This window comes from Panthera onca, chromosome D1 (genome assembly GCF_046562875.1).
Source record: "Panthera onca isolate mPanOnc1 chromosome D1, mPanOnc1 haplotype 2, whole genome shotgun sequence".
NCBI lineage: Eukaryota > Metazoa > Chordata > Mammalia > Carnivora > Felidae > Panthera > Panthera onca.
This window is the reverse complement of record NC_138348.1, coordinates 12732085-12750274: the sequence shown is the minus strand read 5'-3', so window position 1 is coordinate 12750274 and position 18190 is coordinate 12732085. Positions and strand designations below refer to the sequence as shown.

The following is an 18190-nucleotide window of genomic DNA, read 5'->3' as shown; positions in this document are numbered from 1 at the left end:
TTGGTTGTTTATTTATCTGAAATTCAAATTTAACAGGGCTTCCTGTGTTTTATCTGGCAACCCAGAGAGGAGGGCTTGGTGCGAGGGGGAAACAACTTGGGGGTCACACAGCAAGCCAGGCCTCACCGCCAGGTCTGCTGGTTCCCAGGCCACTGGCCTCACACCCAACCATCTGCCCAGGCATAAGGGGAATGAATGCTTGCTGGGCTGGCGGCCTCGCGGATTCCTCACCTGTTCTACAAGCGAAGAACCACTAATTCCAGGTCTCCAGCGGCGAAGCACGACAACCGCACAGCACACGGGAGAACAGGGCCGAGCTCAGGACTTGAGGGGATTTAGGTCAGAGTCCAGGCTATTTTCCAAGTGTGGGTGATCACAGGCCAGACATTTAACTGCTCCAAGGCTCAGGTTTTTAAACTACCAAACGGGCACAATGAGACCGATTTCCAAAGGGTTACTTTGAGGATTAGCAGAGCTGAGCAATTCCCCAAAAGTTGGTTGCTTGTAAACTATGGAGTATATTCTGGGTCTATGCAGTTTCATCAGGACCCATGAAGACAGAAGAGGAACTTTGGGTGTGGAGGGCTGAGAACTTGCACCCAAGCTTCTCCACCCCGGGCTCCCAAGGGGCTTGGGACTGAAATCTGGCCCGGCCCCACGAAGCCCGACCGAGTGGTCCGTCCCATCCCCATTTACGGGAACTCACAGCGGCGATCAATCATCCTTAATTTGTAACTGGGCAGTGTCCTGAGCCAGCCAATAGCCAAGACCGACCCCACCACGCACCCCACCTCCCTGACCCTGCGGGACTATCCACTCAGTCGGCACTGAAGCTGCCCAGCGTCCAGGAGTTTGGAGCAGGTTTGGTGATGGGGGAGGGGGGGCGCAGGGGTGCGGGGGGGGGGGGAGGGTGGGGAGTGGGGTGTCTTCGTCTCCTTTCCCTTCCCTGGTTTCTTGCCCCCCTTTTATCTCTGAAGTTTCTGTAGACTTGCTTCCACTGAAGACTTCTGTCCCCCTCCTCCCGTTACCCCCTCCCCTCAGTGCCCCTCTCTACCCGCCCCCCACCGTAACCCCCCCACCGTACCCCCCTCCCGCTCCCGCCTGAGCTGTGGTGCCCAGCCCCCTCTGGACCTCCCCTGCTTCCCCCTGCCTCTAGCGTCATTGTTAGGCTTTAAAGCCGGACTCTGGATGGAACAGATGGATGGAGACCCGGCCTTGGGAGGGGGAAGGAAGGGCCAGCCGGTGCCGGGAAAGGGAAGCGGTTTGGGGAAAACAAAACAGGGGGAGGAGCCTGGGAGAGGAGGAGGAGAAGGAGGAGGAGAAGGAGGACGGGATTCGCGCTGAGGGGCTAAGGCCGGGAACCGAATGGGGGCGGGCCCAGGGTGGGTGGAAGGTGCTGTGGGGTGGAAGCCCCCAGGGCCCCAGGGCTGGGCGCTGACTGCAACGCCGGCTGTCTCCGCAGGTCCCGGCTGACGCCGCCGCCCAGATGGCCTCCAGGCTGACCTCGCTGACCCTCCTGCTGCTGCTGCTGCTGGCTGGGGTGAGTGGTCCCTTCGAAGGGACGTGGGGGGGGGGGGGGGGAAGGGGGTTGAGGTTTAACCGTTCCAGGCCCGGAGAACGAAGAGAGCTCCTCTTGACATCAGCAAGTGTGGTCCTTGCCCCGGGATTCGGAGAGAGCGAGGCAGCAGCCAGGTTCTAATCCCGGCCCGCTGCCCACCAGTTGGGGTGGCCTTGAGCAAGTCCCTTCCCCGAGCTTACCTGTGATGGTTTATAAAGTGGAGAATAGAGCGGGAGGGTCAGAGAGGGCCAGGAGATGGACAGCATTCTGTGATCTAGAAGCCGGGGGTTATGGTGGCAAACTGAGCTGCGGGGTGGGGTGGGGCCCCGGCTGCTGAGACCCTGGTTCTCTCGGGGCTGCGCCCGTGAAAACACTCCGGGGGTCTGGGTGGGGGCCGATCGCAGCAGAGGTCCCAGCGGTGTGGGAGTCAGGAGGAAGGTGGGCGCTTGCTTTGCGCGTCTGTGCAGGGATGGTCGAGTGTGGAAGTTGGCCTGGGAAGTTCCATTAGAGAATCAGCAGGTGCTGCCCTTTGATGAGCGAGGGATCTGGAATCAGAGTCGAATCATCAGCTTCTGTGAGACCCTGGGTTAGTTACTGAATATCTCAGCATCAGTTTCTTTTATCAGTGAGATGGGATAATAGCCATGACATTTGGGGCTGGATAATTCAGTAGGAGGGTCTATCCTGTGCACTGGAGGACGCTTTGCAGTATCCCCGGTTTCTACCCACGAGATGGCCATTAGCAACTCCACCCTACCCCCCAATCCCCTTCCCTCCCGTAAGATAACCAAAACTGCCTCCAGACATTGCCAAAAGTTCCCAGGGATTAAAATGGTCTCGGACTGAGAGCCACTGGTCTATACTATTTCTTCCTCCTCCCTTCCTTTCTTTTGGAACGCTGGGGGTTTTCGGTAGGCACTACTGTAACGGCTTGCAGCCCACGATTTGAAAAACCACAGTTCTCACGCAAAGATCACGAGCTCAAATATCTATATTGGCCTGGCAGGTGAGCTGAGACAGGCCGATACCCAAAAGAAATTGCAAGAGGGGCGCCTGGGTGGCTCTCAGTCGGTTAAGCATCGACTTTGGCTCAGGTCATGAGATCTCACGGTTCGCGGGTTCGAGCCCCACGTTGGGCTCCATGCTGACAGCTCAGAGCCTGGAGCTCCCTCTGCGTCTCCCTCTCTGCTCCTCCTCTGCTTCCGCTCTGTCTCTCTCTCAAAAATAAGTAAACATTAAAAAAAAGAAGAAGAAGAAATTGCAAGAACATCGATAAATGGCCATTGGCACTCAGCTCCAAAATTTGGGAAACAACTTCCCGTAAGGCAGTGATTGCCCAGAGTTAACAGAGTCCCCGTCTGCTCCTTACCTTTGCGGAGATTATCCCTGTCTCCACCCCTGCCCCCACCGGCTCCAGCATTGCCCCTTCTCTGGAAAAACTAGTGGTTGGCAGCTTCAGGCAGGCCCCTTACCCACCAGGTTTTTCCAGCAGTTATTCTCCAGTACAGGACGTTTTCCACAGCCCCCCCTTCCCTTCCCGCTTTGAGTGTTTAAGGGGGACTGTGCTTCGTGGCGGGAAAAATGAAACTCCGTTTCTTGAACCGCAGGTTAGAGCCTTCTCAGATCGGAGTGTTCCTAGCCAGAGCTCCACGGCAGAGAGCCAGCAAGGAGAAAGCGAAGAACACATCTTGGAGGGAGAGATCCCCAAGGATGTATCCATTCAGCACACCGAGGACTCTTCCACCTTGTTGAAAACCAGCTCAACCGTCGAAACAACTAATACTGCTTTTGAATCCACCCGTCAGCCCTTCATCCAGTCCACTACTCAACCCACGACCGAGCCTACGACTAAGCCCACGACCGAGCCCACGACCGAGCCCACTACTGAGCCCACTACCGAGCCCACTACCGAGCCCACTACCGAGCCCACTACGGCACCCTTCTGTCCGGGGCCTAATACTTCCTGTTCTGACGTGGAGAGTCAGTTGGCAGAGTCCAAGTTGGGAGAGGCTTTGATGGACTTCTCGGTGAAGCTCTACCATGCCTTCTCAGCAATTAAGAAGGTGGAGACCAACATGGCCTTTTCTCCATTCAGCATTGCCAGTCTCCTAACTCAGGTCCTGCTTGGTAAGTTCTGACAAACTCAGGTCCGGACAAAGTTCTCTCCAAGTTGTACGTTGGCCCCTCCCAGGAGGTTCCCCACCCAGATGCCTACAAACCCCAGATGCCTCAGGGAGGAAGCTATAAAAATGGGCTACGTTTGGGGGGAGGGTAACCTTTCATTCTTGAGCATTCACGTATGCCTTCAGCTAACAGTGATTTGATAGGCACCAAGGCCTATAAAACCCCACGGACGGTACAGGAACAAACATTTTTTATTTTATTTTTTTAAAATTGACATCCAAGTTAGTTAGCATATAGTGCAACAATGATTTCAGGAGTAGATTCCTTAATGCCCCTTACCCATTTAGCCCCTCCCCCCTCCCACAACCCCTCCAGTAACCCTCAGTTCTCCATATTTATGAGTCTCTTCTGTTTTGTCCCCCTCCCTATTTTTATATTAGTTTTGTTTCCCTTCCCTTATGTCCATCTGTTTTATCTCTTAAAGTCCTCATATGAGTGAAGTCATATGATTTTCGATACAGGAACATATAAAGCAAAGTTCCAGTCACCAGCCTTGGTTCAGGGTAAGGTGGTAAGGAAGGTGAAGCCATGACTGATAGACGTAGAATAGAATCATGCTGATGGTGCTTTCTGGCTGTGTGATCTTGGCAGGCTCCTTAACTTCTCTGAGCCTGAGTCCTCAGGTGTGAAATGGAGATGGTTGTACCTACTCCAAAAAAGAAAGCAGATAGCTTAGTGCCTGGCTCAGAGGGAGGTCAAAAAAATGTTAATCCTCTGCCTTCCTGAGAGATGCTATTAAGTCCCGTGGGATTAACCTCTATCTACACCCCCTAGAGTGCTCCATAAATTTTTTCTGTTACTGCACAGAAGAGGGGCACAATAAACATCTAATAATGAATAACTAAAAGGGTATTGAACGTCTATGCTCTTTTTTTTTTTAATTTTTAAGTTTATTTGTTTATTTTGAGAGGGAGGGAGGGAGCAGGAGAGGGACAGAGAGAGAGAATCCCAGGCAGGCTCCACACTGTCAGCGCAGAACCTGACTTGGGGCTTGAAGTCATAGACCATGAGATCATGACCTGAGCTGAAATCAAGAGTCAGATGCTTAACCGAGTGAGCCACCCAGGTGCCCCCAAACATCAATGCTGTTTTGTGATTCTCTGGTGTCTCCTCTCATGTGTCCCTGCCTATAGGGTAAACCTTTGTAAACCCAAACCAACTAAGTAATAGTATACGTGTGAAACAGGCAGTGATTGGACTAGGCCTTCCGTGATGTGTGGGATTAAAATTAGGTGGAAAAATGGAGAGTATTCAAAGCCTTGGAAAAGCTTATCCGTGATTATTCCCAATTCCCCCACCCCTGTCTTTGACATAGGAATTGTCTTTTGAAACAGTCGCTCCCACTCAGATGATTTGCGATTCCCTTCAAAGCAAGAAACAACGCGCCCCCCCCCCCATAATTCCAGCCTGGTCTCTCAATCCTAGTCCTGAATGGTGGGTCCCCCGTTCCTGCAGTTCTCCCTCATTTCTGCCCTTGGTCGTAGGCGCTGGGGACAGCACCAAGAGAAACCTGGAGAGCCTCCTTTCCTACCCCGAGGACTTTGCCTGTGTCCACCAGGCCATGAAGGCCTTCACATCCAAAGGCTTCACTTCATTCTCTCAGATCTTCCACAGCCCGGGTGAGTTTCCTGGGAGAAGACAACAGCTGCTAAGCAGGGATTGGAGAGGATTCTGAGGGGGACCTGGGGAAAGAGGCTGGAGGGAACGTTAGAGCTAGAACATCAGCGATGGACTGCAGAGCAGGTGAGGGCCTCAGCAGGAATGCCATTTGGCTCTAGGTGCTGGATGGTTCTCCTGGTAAGGCCTTGGGCAAGTCATTTCCATGCATCAACCCTGATTAGATTAAGAATGGCCTTCTGCATTTATTCATAGATAGGACCAGAGGGTTCAAGTTAAAAAAAAATTCTTTTAAGTTTATTCATTTATTTTGAGAGAGAGAGAGAGAGAGAGAGAGAGAGAGAGAGAATCCGGAGTTGGGAGAGCCTGAGGTGGGGCTTGAACTCACGAACCCCGTGAGATCATGACCTGAGCCAAAACCACGACTCAGACACTTAACCGACTGAGCCACCCAGGTGCCCCTCAAGTTGAAAATTTTTTATTAATCTGGGTCAGGGGAGCCTTGAGACTTGTAGTTGTTTGCACTTTTGTGTTCTGTGAATTTGTGGTCATTTACATATATTGCATTATTGAGTATGTAATAAGGTTAATAAGCTTCCAAAATGATGTAATACAGTTATTTTCAAATTTTCTTCCCCAGAGCCCTGGGGTTCTGCTGAGCTGCTTCAGGGGTCGTGGTGGAAGTTAGGGGGGTGATCAGGGAGGCTGAGTGGTGGGTGGGGTACCAGCTGTGGGGGCGGGGGCAGATGGGGCCAGCCAGGCTCCGAGCCCTCCCCCAGCTTCCACCAGAACCCTTTTAACTGTGGGCTTCAGACGTGACTATTTGAAACCACAGTTCTTCTCCTTAAAGAGGTTTGAAAACTACAGATCTAGTCTGACCCCCTTCTTTAAAGGGAAAACTTTTTCCTGTTTTTCTTAAACTTGTTTTAAAAATGTTTAATGTTCATTTGTTTCAGAGAGAGACAGAGACAGAGAGACAGAGAGAGACAGAGCACAAGTGGGGGTGGGGCAGAGAGAAAGGGAGACACAGAATCCAGGCTCCAAACTGTCAGCACAGAGCCTGACTTGGGGCTCGAACCTGCGAACTGTGAGATCATGACCTGAGCTGAAGTCGAACACTCAACCGACTGAGCCACCCAGGCGCCACTTTTTTAAACTTAAAAAGCAATACTTACTCATTGTAAAAAACAGAAAACACAGGGAAGCAAAACAAAAGAAGAAGAAGAAACAAAGGAAACTCAGCCATCAGCCCATTATCTTAAAAAAAAAAATACCCTGTTTTTAGAGATGGGCAAAATCGTCTCAGAGGTGTTCAAGAAACACTGCATTTACTTATTTGCTACAAATCCACTCAATCCTCTGTCTTGCTAGATTGGTAGAAAACACAACTGCATTTGATGTTATCTATTTAGTCCAAGAAAAATTACTCTTCAAACACTATTCCCCCCCCCCATTTTTTTTAAGTATTTATTTATTTATTTATTTATTTATTTATTTATTTTGAGAGAGAAAGAGAGAGCACAAGCAGGGGAGGAACAGAGAGAGAGGTTCCCAAGCAGACTCCTCAGTGTCAGCGCAGAGCCCGAGGCAGGGCTCAAACTCACGAATCGTGAGATCATGACCTGAGCCGAAATCGAGAGTCAGACATTCAACCGCCTGAGCCACCCAGGCTCCCCCAAACACGATTTTCTTTAGTGGACTTGAACTTTAGAGAAGAAAAGCCGGGAAATCTCACCAGATTTCCACTGACACCGAGAAGCAGAGTCCATTCTCTGCTGAATTCAGGGGAGAGAGTAGGGAAAACACTGGCAAATGGAAGTTAGTATCTCAGAAGAGTTATTTTGCCGAGCTACAACCACCGGCAAGGGGAGACAGCAAGGGCCTCGGATGGGTCCTGCCTTCAGTTCAGGGCTGGCTTTCTCGGGGCCTCCACTGTCGTGTCTGTAAGAGGAGCGGGCTGGCCCCCTGCTCCAGCCTGCCGCGTTCGCTGCGGCGAGCTGAGAGCGATAGGAAACGCGTTCCCTCTCACAGCCTGCTCCTAGAAGGGAGAGGATGTTCAGGGGACTCATGCCTCCCTCTCTCCACCTGCCTCCCGCCCCCCAGACCTGGCCGTAAGAGACACCTTTGTGAATGCCTCTCAGAACCTCTATGGCAGCAGACCCACAGTCCTGGGAAACGACAGTGATGTCAATACGGAGCTCATCAACACCTGGGTGGCGGAGAAGACCAACCACAAGATCACGCAGCTGCTGGACAGCCTGCCCTCTGACACCTGCCTGGTCTTCCTCAACGCCGTCTACCTGAGTGGTAAGGGAGCCTTGAGCCACGCGGTCTTTCTGCCCTGAGTCCTTTCCCTCTTCCTGGCTTGAAAGCCCACGCAACCCCAAGTTCCACAGCTGGACCCTCTTGTGCCCGGCCCACCCCTTGCCAACAGGGCTTTGAGCTCCTCGTCATCCCTTGCCCACCTGCTTAGAGTAATTCTCCTTCCCCTTCCCTCTAGCCAAGTGGAAGACAACCTTTGATCCAAAAAGAACCAGGATGGAGCCCTTTTACCTCAAATCCTCTGTGATAAAAGCATCCATGATGAACAGCAAGAAATACCCGGTGGCCCATTTCACTGACCCAACTTTGAAAGCCAAGGTATGTTCTGGGCCCTTCCCACTCTCGTTTCAGAGCCTCTGGCAGGTCCTGGTGTCTTTTATGCCACGGCCCCCATCAGTTTGGGGCATACCCTTATGAACTCCTCATTTCTACTCCTTCCATCTGTATTTCCACCCTATCTTTTCTGCTTTTCCCCTCTCTAGCTTGGCCGAGGCAGGCATGGTTTATTTTAGGCTGGAAAGCAGGATTCTAAAAGTTTCTTCATCTCCACTGCATCGAATGTCAAAAAAGTGAGTCTGTTCATCTGTTTCTTTTTCTCGTCAACCCACCAGGAGACCCGGGTGCTTAGTTAAGTCGTGTGCATAGCATGCGTATGTAGATGTACATGGGTATGGGTAGGTATAGCTGTGTGTGCATGTGCGTGGTAAGTGCACGTGTGTGCATGTGTTAAATGGCATGTGTTCCTTAGCAGAAATTGAATGGTAAAATGTCAAAGGATGGGAAGGGTGGGAAGATTGAATACGGATCCCAGAAGTTTCTGGTTTTGTGTTTTTGTTTTTGTTTTTTTTTTTTTTGAGAGAGAGAGAGAGCAAGCATGAGCAGGGGAGGCGCAGAGAGATAGAGAGAATCCCAAGCAGGTTCTGCACTATCAGTGTGGAGCCCAACGTGGGGCTCGAACTCATGAACCATAAGACCATGACCTGAGCCGAAACCAAGTCAGACACTTGACTGACTGAGTCACCCAGGCGCCGCCAGATTAAACTCCTTTAAACCATTTATTCCATTTACAAATATGGTTCATATTTCCACAAGCAATTTGAGCTTGTCCATATATTTTGCTTTATAAAAATACTTTATAAGTTTCATATACTTGATTTTCTTTTTAAGCCTGCCAGATACCCATCAGGGCTGAATTACAACCCCCCTGTTGGCTAGATCTTTCCAAGCACCTAAATCTTACTGTAAAGTAAAAATTGAATTTGAAGAGTAAATCAGCTTTCCACCAACATCTCAATATCATTCTCAAATTTAATTATCCTACACCTTTTTTTTTTTTTTGCTTAAAAGCATAAAACTAAGATGTCTGATTCTCTTATGAGTTTATTTATTTATTATATTTTTAATGTTTATTTTTGAGAGAGAGAATGGGGAAGAGCATGAGCAGGGGAGGGGCAGAGAGAGGGTGGGGGAGAGAAAGAATCTGAAGCAGGCTTCACACTGTTGGCATAGAGCCCAGTGTGGGGCTCGAACCCACAAACCGTGAGATCTTGACCTGAGTTGAAGTTGGATGCTCAACCGACTGAGCCATCCAGGCGCCCTGATGTCTGTTCTCTTAAAAATTATAAACACCATTTTGAATAATGAACACACCAACCACCCTGAATATACTCTGATGTTAATACTATGGAGTTGGTTTACTTTGTTAAACTCATACTTAATTCTAAGGCTTACTAGGACTCAAGAACATTTACCCAACTAGGGAGGTTAGATTTATGGATTCAGGAATACAAGGGTTACTGGCTTGAAAATTTAAGACCACAACATGGTAATCTTATGGTAAGAGATTCAAGGTGTGTACCCAGGACCTGAAGGGTATACATTTCCAGATGAGTCTGCCCTATCCAGTGCCTATGCCAACAGGGACCCTTTGTCCATGTTCTTCAGTTGATATCAGTTTACGCCAGTTTCTTCCGAGCCATTACTTTGTTTATTTTTGGGACAGAGAGAGACAGAGCATGAACGGGAGAGGGGCAGATAGAGAGGGAGACACAGAATCGGAAGCAGGCTCCAGGCTCCGAGCCATCAGCCCAGAGCCTGACGCGGGGCTCGAACTCACGGACTGCGAGATCGTGACCTGGCTGAAGTCGGACGCTTAACCGACTGCGCCACCCAGGCGCCCCACGAGCCATTATTTTGCATTCCAACAATCGATGGGTTTCCCATTAATTTCTTTATTGCCCAGTTGAATTCTGCATTCTAGATTCTTCTCATTCCTATCCCAACCTCAACCATGGTGCCCTTGTAATTATAGTCTCTTACATCCTATTAGACTATGGTTTCTCAGCCTTGGCACTATTGACATTTCGGGTTAGGTAATTCTTTGTTATGAGGGGCTATCCTGGGCACTGTGTAGATTTTAGCATCATCCCTGTCTTCTACCACTAGATGCCAGCAGCACTGTGGGTCCCCTCCCTTCCAATTGTCACAACCAAAATGTGTCTAGACATTGTCAAGTGTCCACTGGGAGCAAATTCACCCTGGGTTGAGAGCCCCTCTATATTAGACCTATGGGTCCTGTACTTGAGTCACACTTCTGTCTGACCACCAGTTGGAAGTCCTTTTAATGGCAAGCTTGACAGGTAAGCTAGGATCGGCTTGTACACAATCTCAAATGCCACACGAAGAGATTTATACTTAATCTCATAGACAATAAAGAGCCACCAAAAGTCTTTAAAAGGACTGGGGCGCCTGACTGGCTCAGTCTTTGGAGCATGTGACTCTTGATCTTACAGTTGTGGGTTCAAGCCCCATGGTGGGTGTAAAGATACCTTAAAAATTTTGGGGCGCCTGGATGGCTCAGTCGGTTGAGCGGCCGACTTCGGCTCAGGTCATGATCTCGCGGTCTGTGGGTTCGAGCCCCGCCTCGGGCTCTGTGCTGACAGCTCGGAGCCTGGAGCCTGTTTCAGATTCTGTGTCTCCCTCTCTCTGACCCTCCCCCGTTCATGCTCTGTCTCTCTCTGTCTCAAAAATAAACATTTTTAAAAAATTAAAAAAAAAAAAAAAGATACCTTAAAAATTTTAAAAACGTCCTTCAAAGGACTGATCTGGAGCACCTGGGTGGCACAGTTGGTTAAGCCTCTGACTTTGCCTCAGGTCATGATCTCACAGATTGTGAGTTCGAGCCCCACGTCGGACTCTCTGCTGTCAGCACAGAGCCTGCTTCGGATCCTCTGTTCCCCTCTCTCTCTGCCCCTCCCCCACTTTCTCTCTCTCTCTTTCTCTCTCTCTCAAAAATAAATAAACATTTGGGGCACCTGGGTGGCTCAGTTGGTTAAGCATCTGACTTCGGCTCAGGTCATGATCTCATGGTTTGTGCGTTTGAGCCCCATCTCAGGCTCCTTGCTGATCGTTCAGAAGTAGCTGACAGCTACTTTGGATTCCTCGCTCACTCTGCCCCTCCCCAGCTCATGCACTCGCTCTCTCTCTCTCTCAAAAAAAATTTTTTTAAAAATTAAACACATAAATAAAAGGACTGATGTGATGACTCTGTTATATACTTTATGCACAGCACAGTGGAGGGGAAGGGAACAGGGCTCAGATCAACTTGCTTGCCTATATTGTGTGGCTAGTCAGCAGCGGAGTCGGGGTATAGTCCTCCGCCTGTGTGATCAGAAAGCCATACTCATTCTCTCTGCATCTCGCCAGAGATGCAACTCACAGAGCTAGACTGGCACCGTTCACCCAGCTAGCCTCCCCATTTTGTCGCCAAGCTTGGGAGCCTCGGTCCGGCTGCGGCTTGCTGCGGTAGCACAGACTATGGCGGCAGACCAACGATAAGCCTTGGGACGCAGTGGGTGGGAGCCAGGAGAGCCGGGGTCGGAAGGCTGAGAAGGTGCATCTCTTACCCTCCAGGTGGGGCAGCTGCAGCTCTCCCACAACCTCAGCTTGGTGATCCTGGTGCCCCAGAACACGAAACACCATCTTGAAGACCTGGAACGGGCTCTCAGCCCCACTGTCTTCAAGGCTGTCATGAAGAAGCTGGAGATGACCAAATTCCAGCCCACTCTCCTGACGCTACCCCGCATCAAAGTGACGAGCAAGCAAGACATGCTGACGGTCGTGGAGAACCTAAGTAAGCTCTGGCAGCTCAGGATTACTCCAAGGCCATTGGGGTGGAGAGGAGGGTATCCTTAGGATGTGGTTTAGCACTCTCTAGGATATTTTATACCTCCGTCATCTCAGGTTATTCCTCAGTCCTGTGAGTTAGAGGGGAAGATGCTATCATCCCATTGGATCATTGAGGAAATTGAGACTCGGTGTTTACATGACTCACCCAAGGTCCCTTGAGCTCATTAGAAATGAACAAGAACATCAACCCAGGTCTCCATCTCGACTATTCCTACTCTGGTTCATCGTGTCATAGACACTGGGACAGGTGGCCAGGATGGGTTATGGATGCTCCTTCCCCAGGCACCTTTCATAACACACAGCCACCCCATGGACTATGCAAGAAGCTATCTGCATAATAGAGTCTGGAGGCTTCTGAGTTTAGGGGAGGCAACAGAGATCTCTTACCTGACTTTTGGCCTCACTTCCGGATCTTTGACCTCATGTCCAGATATATCATTTCATTTTCTGTTATAGAACCCTCTAATAGGTGAACTTGTTTCCTAGTATATGACCTCATTTGGTAACATATGACCTCTTTCTGGTGTATGACCTCACTTCCAAGGTCCAAGGAAGCAAGAATATAATTTCTCAATGTTCTTTGGTGGGGGGGGGTGTGGCAAGGCCTCTCACCTCTTCGGAGAGGGTGGTAGTTGGAGTGAAGATCAGCCCACTGATACAGGATCTAAGAAAGTGGACCAGAAGGCACAATATATAATTTGACAAGCAAGGGAAGTGGACAAAGAGAGTATTGGGGCTTGGTTCTAACCCAGACAATATAGGACAAATGTCTTCAGCAGCTGAGGCTTTCATTCTGGCCTGCCTGCCTGCCTTCCTTCCTTCCTTCCTTCCTTCCTCTCTTTCTCTTGCTTGTTCCCTTTCTTTCCTTCTTTCCTTATTCTTTCCTCTTTCCTTCTTTCTTTCTCTTTCTTTCTTTCTTTCTTTTCTTTCTTTTCCTTCCTTCCTTCCTTCCTTCCTTCCTTCCTTCCTTCCCTCCTTTCTCTCTCTTTCTTTCTTTCTTTCTTTCTTTCTTTCTTTCTTTCCTTCTTTCTTTCAATAATCTCTACACCCAATGTGAGGCTTGAACTCACAAGCCCAAGATCCAGAATTGCACGCTCTACCAACTGAGACAGCCAGGCGTCCCTCCTGCTGGTCTTTGACTCCTTGTTTTTCTCTGGTCTGCTCTAGAATTCTTTGACTTTCTTTACGACCTCAACCTGTGCGGGCTGACACACGACACGGATCTTCAGGTTTCTGCGATGCAGCACCAGGCCGTGCTGGAGCTGACGGAGTCCGGGGTGGAGGCGGCTGCGGCCTCGGCTGTTTCCGTGGCCCGCAATTTGCTAGTCTTTGAAGTGCAGCAGCCCTTCCTCTTCCTGATCTGGGACCAGCAACACAAATTCCCTGTCTTCATGGGGCGGGTGTATGACCCCAGGATCTGAGGCCCGCAGGCCACCAGGCTAAGGCAAGCCCTCCCCCTCAAGCCTCGCCCTTCCGGTGGCAGCCTTGCTGTTGCCTGCCTGGACTCACCTCCAGCCACCTTCCGCCTCGTGTGTTCCCTGCCTCCATGTGAAGGGTGCCCTCGGGGTCTGCTGAGGGACCTACATCTAATGTCCCTTCCCTAGGGCTCCCCAAAACACTTGTTTGCAGCTTTCTCTGGCTCAAGTTTACCAGACTCTACAAATAAAACCTGGCAGACCATGACTTCCTCTCTTATTTGCCTTTCAATTTTTGAGGACAAGGGCTCCCATGGCCCCTGTATCAGCTAGTATTGCTGGGTAACAAATCATCCCAAACCCACTATGTGGCTTAACATAGCAACCACTTATTATTTCACATAAGTCTTGGGAGTGGAGGAGTGGTCTTACTGACCTGGCTGATCTTCCCAGGACTTGTTCATGCATCTCTAATAGTTGGGGGATGACCGATCTATAATGGATTCCACTGGGATACCTTGGCTCTCCTCTGCAGGTCTCCCACATCCTTCCTGCAGGCAGGGATTCCAAGAGAGTCAGAAATGAGCGATCTTTTCCACACTTCTGCATCAAGTTTACCATCAGCCAGAGCAAGTCACTTGCCCGCATCTAGCATGAGAATGGAAAGGCACTACAAAGTTCCAGATGAGGCCATGAGTCAGGGGCTCTTGGTGACCTGCATTTACCACAGTCCCCGTGTCCCTTGTCTGCAAACAACCGCGACACTAACAGTCACTAATGTTGGGAGCTTACACGGGCAATCTACTCTGAGCTTTGCAGACCTTTAATGCTTGCCACAACTTCATACGGAAAACTTCAGAAAGATGAAGTCTTGCTCGAAGTCACACAGTTAGGAAATGGATTTGAAAGCACGTTTCTGACTCTGAAAATTCAGAGCCACTCTCTTATATCTCTGTGCCCTTCTGTCTTAAAATCCTGACTTTTCTTAAATATCTAATTATCTGTTCATTGAATACCTAGGACGTGTCGGGCACTATGCTAAGCACCGAAAATGTAAAGATAACTTAAATTTAGTGCCTGCCTTCAAAACCTACAGCTTGACGAGACAGACAAATAGGAAGATACAATTTCGTATGTAGTAGTTTTTTAAAGTTTTGTTTATTTCTTTGTTTTAGTAATCTCTACACCCAGCAAGGGACTCAAACTCACAACCCCCAAATCAAGAATTTCATGCTCTCCCGACAGAGCCAGCCAGATGCCCGTAAGAAGATAGATTTTAGGGGCAACTGGGTGGCTCAGTGGGTTAAGCCTCCAACTTTGGCACAGATCCTGATCTCACTGTCCATGAGTTCAAGCCCCACGTCAGACTCTGTGCTGACAGCTCAGAGCCTGGAGCCTGCTTCAGATTCTGTGTCTCTCTCTCTGCCCTTCCCCTGCTCATGCGTGCACTCTCTCTCTCCCTCTCAAAAATAAATAAACATTTTTTTTAAAAAGATAGACTTTAATACTGAATGTTCTTTGCATCCCTGAAGATGTCTCAATGTGTTTTTCTCATGTCTGCCTTCTGCTCTTCGACTCGCTAACGTTCCCTCCAACTTTTATTTATTTTCTTAAAATTTTTTTCCTTTTTTTTTCTTTAAAGTTTATTTGTTTTTGAGAGACAAAATGTGGGCGGGGGAGGGGCAGAGAGAGAGGGAGACACAGAATCCGAAGCAGGCTCCAGGCTCTGAGCTGTCAGCACGGAGCCCGATGTGGAGCTCGAACTCACGGACTACGAGATCATGATCTGAGCCGAAGTTGGACGCTTAACCGACTGAGCCAGCCAGGCGCCCCTTCCCTCCAACTTTTAGCCCTTCTAGCTCCCTTTTTCCCTCTCTCCCCTTTTCATCCCATTTTTATTTCAGTCCCCTGTCCCTATTTCCCCGCCAAATGTGTCTGTACCCCTTTCTTCCCCCCTCCTAGTTACAGTGTTGTCAACCCAAACAGGAGGACTGGTTTCTGGATGTATCCCTGTTCCACAAGGGCTTCATCAGGCATGTGCCCTACAGGAAGATTTGATTTTCTGATAGGGTCTTTTTTTTTTTTTTTAATTTTCTTAATGTTTATTTTTGAGAGAGAGAGAGAGAGAGAGAGAGAGATCATGAGTGGGGGAGGGGTAGTGAGAGAGGGAAACACAGAATCCCAAGCAGGCTCCAAGCTCTAAGCTGTCAGCACAGAGACCGACACAGGGCTGGAACCCGCTAACGGTGAGATCATGACCTGGGCTGAAATCAGACGCTTAACCGACTGAGCCACCCAGGCGCCCCAACGGTCTTTTTTGTTTTTCCTTAGAGCACGAGCAGGGAAGAGGGGTAGAGAGGGAGAGAGAGGGAATGTTAAGCGGGCTCTACACTCAGTGCGGAGCCCGACGCTGGGCTCAATCCCACGACACTGGATCATGACCTGAGCTGAAATCAAGAATCAGACGCTCAACAGACCGAGCCACCCAGGTGCCCTGATTTTCTGACAGGGTCTTAACCTCAGTCAAGCTAGTCCTGCCTGAGCTGCTTCTGTAGAGTGAGTGATTTCCTAAGGCCATCAAAGCCACCACATCACCGCTGCCTCCTGCTCCAGGGACTTCTGCTGCCCGTAGCATCTGGCTTCCCCGTCCCCCTTCTCAGTGAACACCCTGGTCGTGAGGAGAAACTGAGGCGTGGGGAGGGGGGCCGTGCAATCACTGGCCAGGCTGGGTACTGCAGCCAGGCTCCCCGCCCTCAGCCTTCAGTCTGGCCCCTCTCTCTCCGGCGTGCGGTGATGCAGCTTCGGTAAACATTGGCCGGACTGGCACAGGATGGATTCTGATCACCAAGCACGTCGGCTCCCTGGTGCCTCAACTGGTCAGCGTACTCTCGTCCACGCGCGTTCTGGCAGACGTCGAATTCTCAGAGGCGGGAAGAAGACATGAGAGGTACTCCTGGCTTGTCCCCTCCCCTGTATTCACCTATCAGCTTGTCTTCTGCTCTCACACTTGCTCCCCCGTGTCCCGTGGACTGTTCCTAGGGCGAAGCCTCAGGAGGTCAGGTCCCAGGTCAAAGGCCTTCCTTGCGGCTCAGTCTCCCAGCCGAGGCTGAGAACCAGACAAGGGCCACCCAGATGACCTGTAGCTCTGTGGACACGGAGAGCTCATCACTTCCCAACAGGCCTGATTTGCAGGGTGATCTTTGCACATCGTTCCCTTTCACAGGGGGCAAAAGTCAATTGCAGGCCGCTGGGAAGATGCCACGTTTCCTGTCTGGGCTGATTCCTATGGGAGCGGTTGTTGAAAGCAAAGGCCCCTACCTGCTCAATCCAGTAGGTTCGTTGCTCCTTGGGGAGACCCTGACCTGAAGGTGGTGCTCAGTACCCACCTGAGATACGGACAAGCAAAGTCAGGAGGTGGAAAATGATTCTGACCCATGGGCACAGCACTTTGTAAATTTTTTGGACCCTGTCCACCGTGCTGAAAGCCAGGTTTTACTCCTGTTTGTGAGATAAGGAAGCTGAAACTCAGAAAGGTTAAGTAACTATCCAAAGGTCACACAGCTGTAAATTGATCCCACTGGTGTCGGAATTCAAATTTAGTAGGTAGTTTATCAGGCCAGGCTTCCTTTCCTTCCAAACTAAACTGTAAATCAGACCTTTTTCTTTTTCTTTTCTTTTCTTTTTGTACTTCTTTTATTTAATTTTTTTAATGTTTATTTATTTTTGAGAGAGAGAAGAGAGACAGAGCACGAGCAGGGGAGTGGTAGAAAGAGAGGGAAACAGAATCCCAAGCAGGCTCCGGGCTCTGAGCTGTCAGCACAGAGCCCGACGCGGGGCTCGGACTCACAAACCGTGAGCTCATGACCTGAGCCGAAGTCGGACGTTTAACCGACTGAGACACCCAGGCGCCCCTCTTTTCCTTTTTTTAAAGATTTTTTTTAGAGGAGGCTGGGTGGCTGAGTCAGTTGAGCATCTGACTCCTGATTTTGGCTCTGGTCATGATCCCAGGGTTGTGGGATCAAGCCCCACGTTGGGCTCAGTGCTGAGCATGGAGCCTGTTTAGGATTGTCTCTCTCTTTCTCTTCTCTCTCTCTCTCTCTCTCTCCCTCTGCTCCTCCCCTGCTCATGTGCATGTGCATGCGCTCTCTAAAATAAATAAAAATTTAAAGTTTTTTTTTCTTTTTACGTAATCTCTGTACCCAATGTGGGGCTTGAACCCACAGCCCTGAGATCAAGAGTCACAAGTCCCACCAGCAGAGCCCAGCCAGGTGACCTTATATCTGTGTTTTCTTATGCTCCGCAACCATATACCCCCACCAAACCTATTAAAGTGCCTTACACTAAAACACACACACACACACACACACACACACACACACACACACTATAAACTATTGAATGAATGATTGAATGAATCACCACACCCTGGTAGCAGGAAAGAATAGAAAATCTGGAATTGGAGAGAACTGAAATATTTTCTGATCTGGGGATTTTCTTCTAAGAGAACATGTGTCACTTTTTTAGGTTTGTTTGTTTAAAACAATAAACATTTATGCGTCGTTGAGTCAATCTGGGCCTGACAGTTTCTGGGTGGCCCTGGTTGTATGTTGACTGCAGTCAGCTGAGGGGTTCGCTCGAAGGTCTGATGAAGCTTGGCTTTGCTGAGCTCATAGGGTCTGTTTTGCACATCTTGGATCTTGGCTGAGATGGGTCAGCTGACCTGCTCTGCTCCACATTGTCTCTCATCTGCTAGGAGGCTAGTCCGGGCTCCCTCGTGGAGGTCGAAGGAGCCTAAGAGTGGAAGCAGAGGCAAGGTCTCTTAGTCTGAAACTGGGAAGTAATACAACAGGCACTGAATGCTCGTTCTAGACCACATCAGAATGAAAGTGTAGGGAACAAGTCTCCA

General features: G+C 49.7%; 1 protein-coding gene across 1 annotated transcript; it reads left to right on the top strand.

Moving 5' to 3' along the window:
- The first annotated feature begins 719 nt into the window (after positions 1–719).
- SERPING1 (serpin family G member 1) lies at positions 720–13552 on the top strand. Its single transcript, XM_060606701.3, has 8 exons — positions 720–861; positions 1463–1540; positions 3166–3685; positions 5227–5361; positions 7463–7666; positions 7860–7999; positions 11594–11813; positions 13037–13552. Exons 2-8 carry the CDS (start codon positions 1487–1489, stop codon positions 13288–13290), a joined length of 1527 nt encoding a protein of 508 aa, XP_060462684.3. The 5' UTR covers positions 720–861; positions 1463–1486; the 3' UTR covers positions 13291–13552.
- Positions 13553–18190: the final 4638 nt, after the last annotated feature.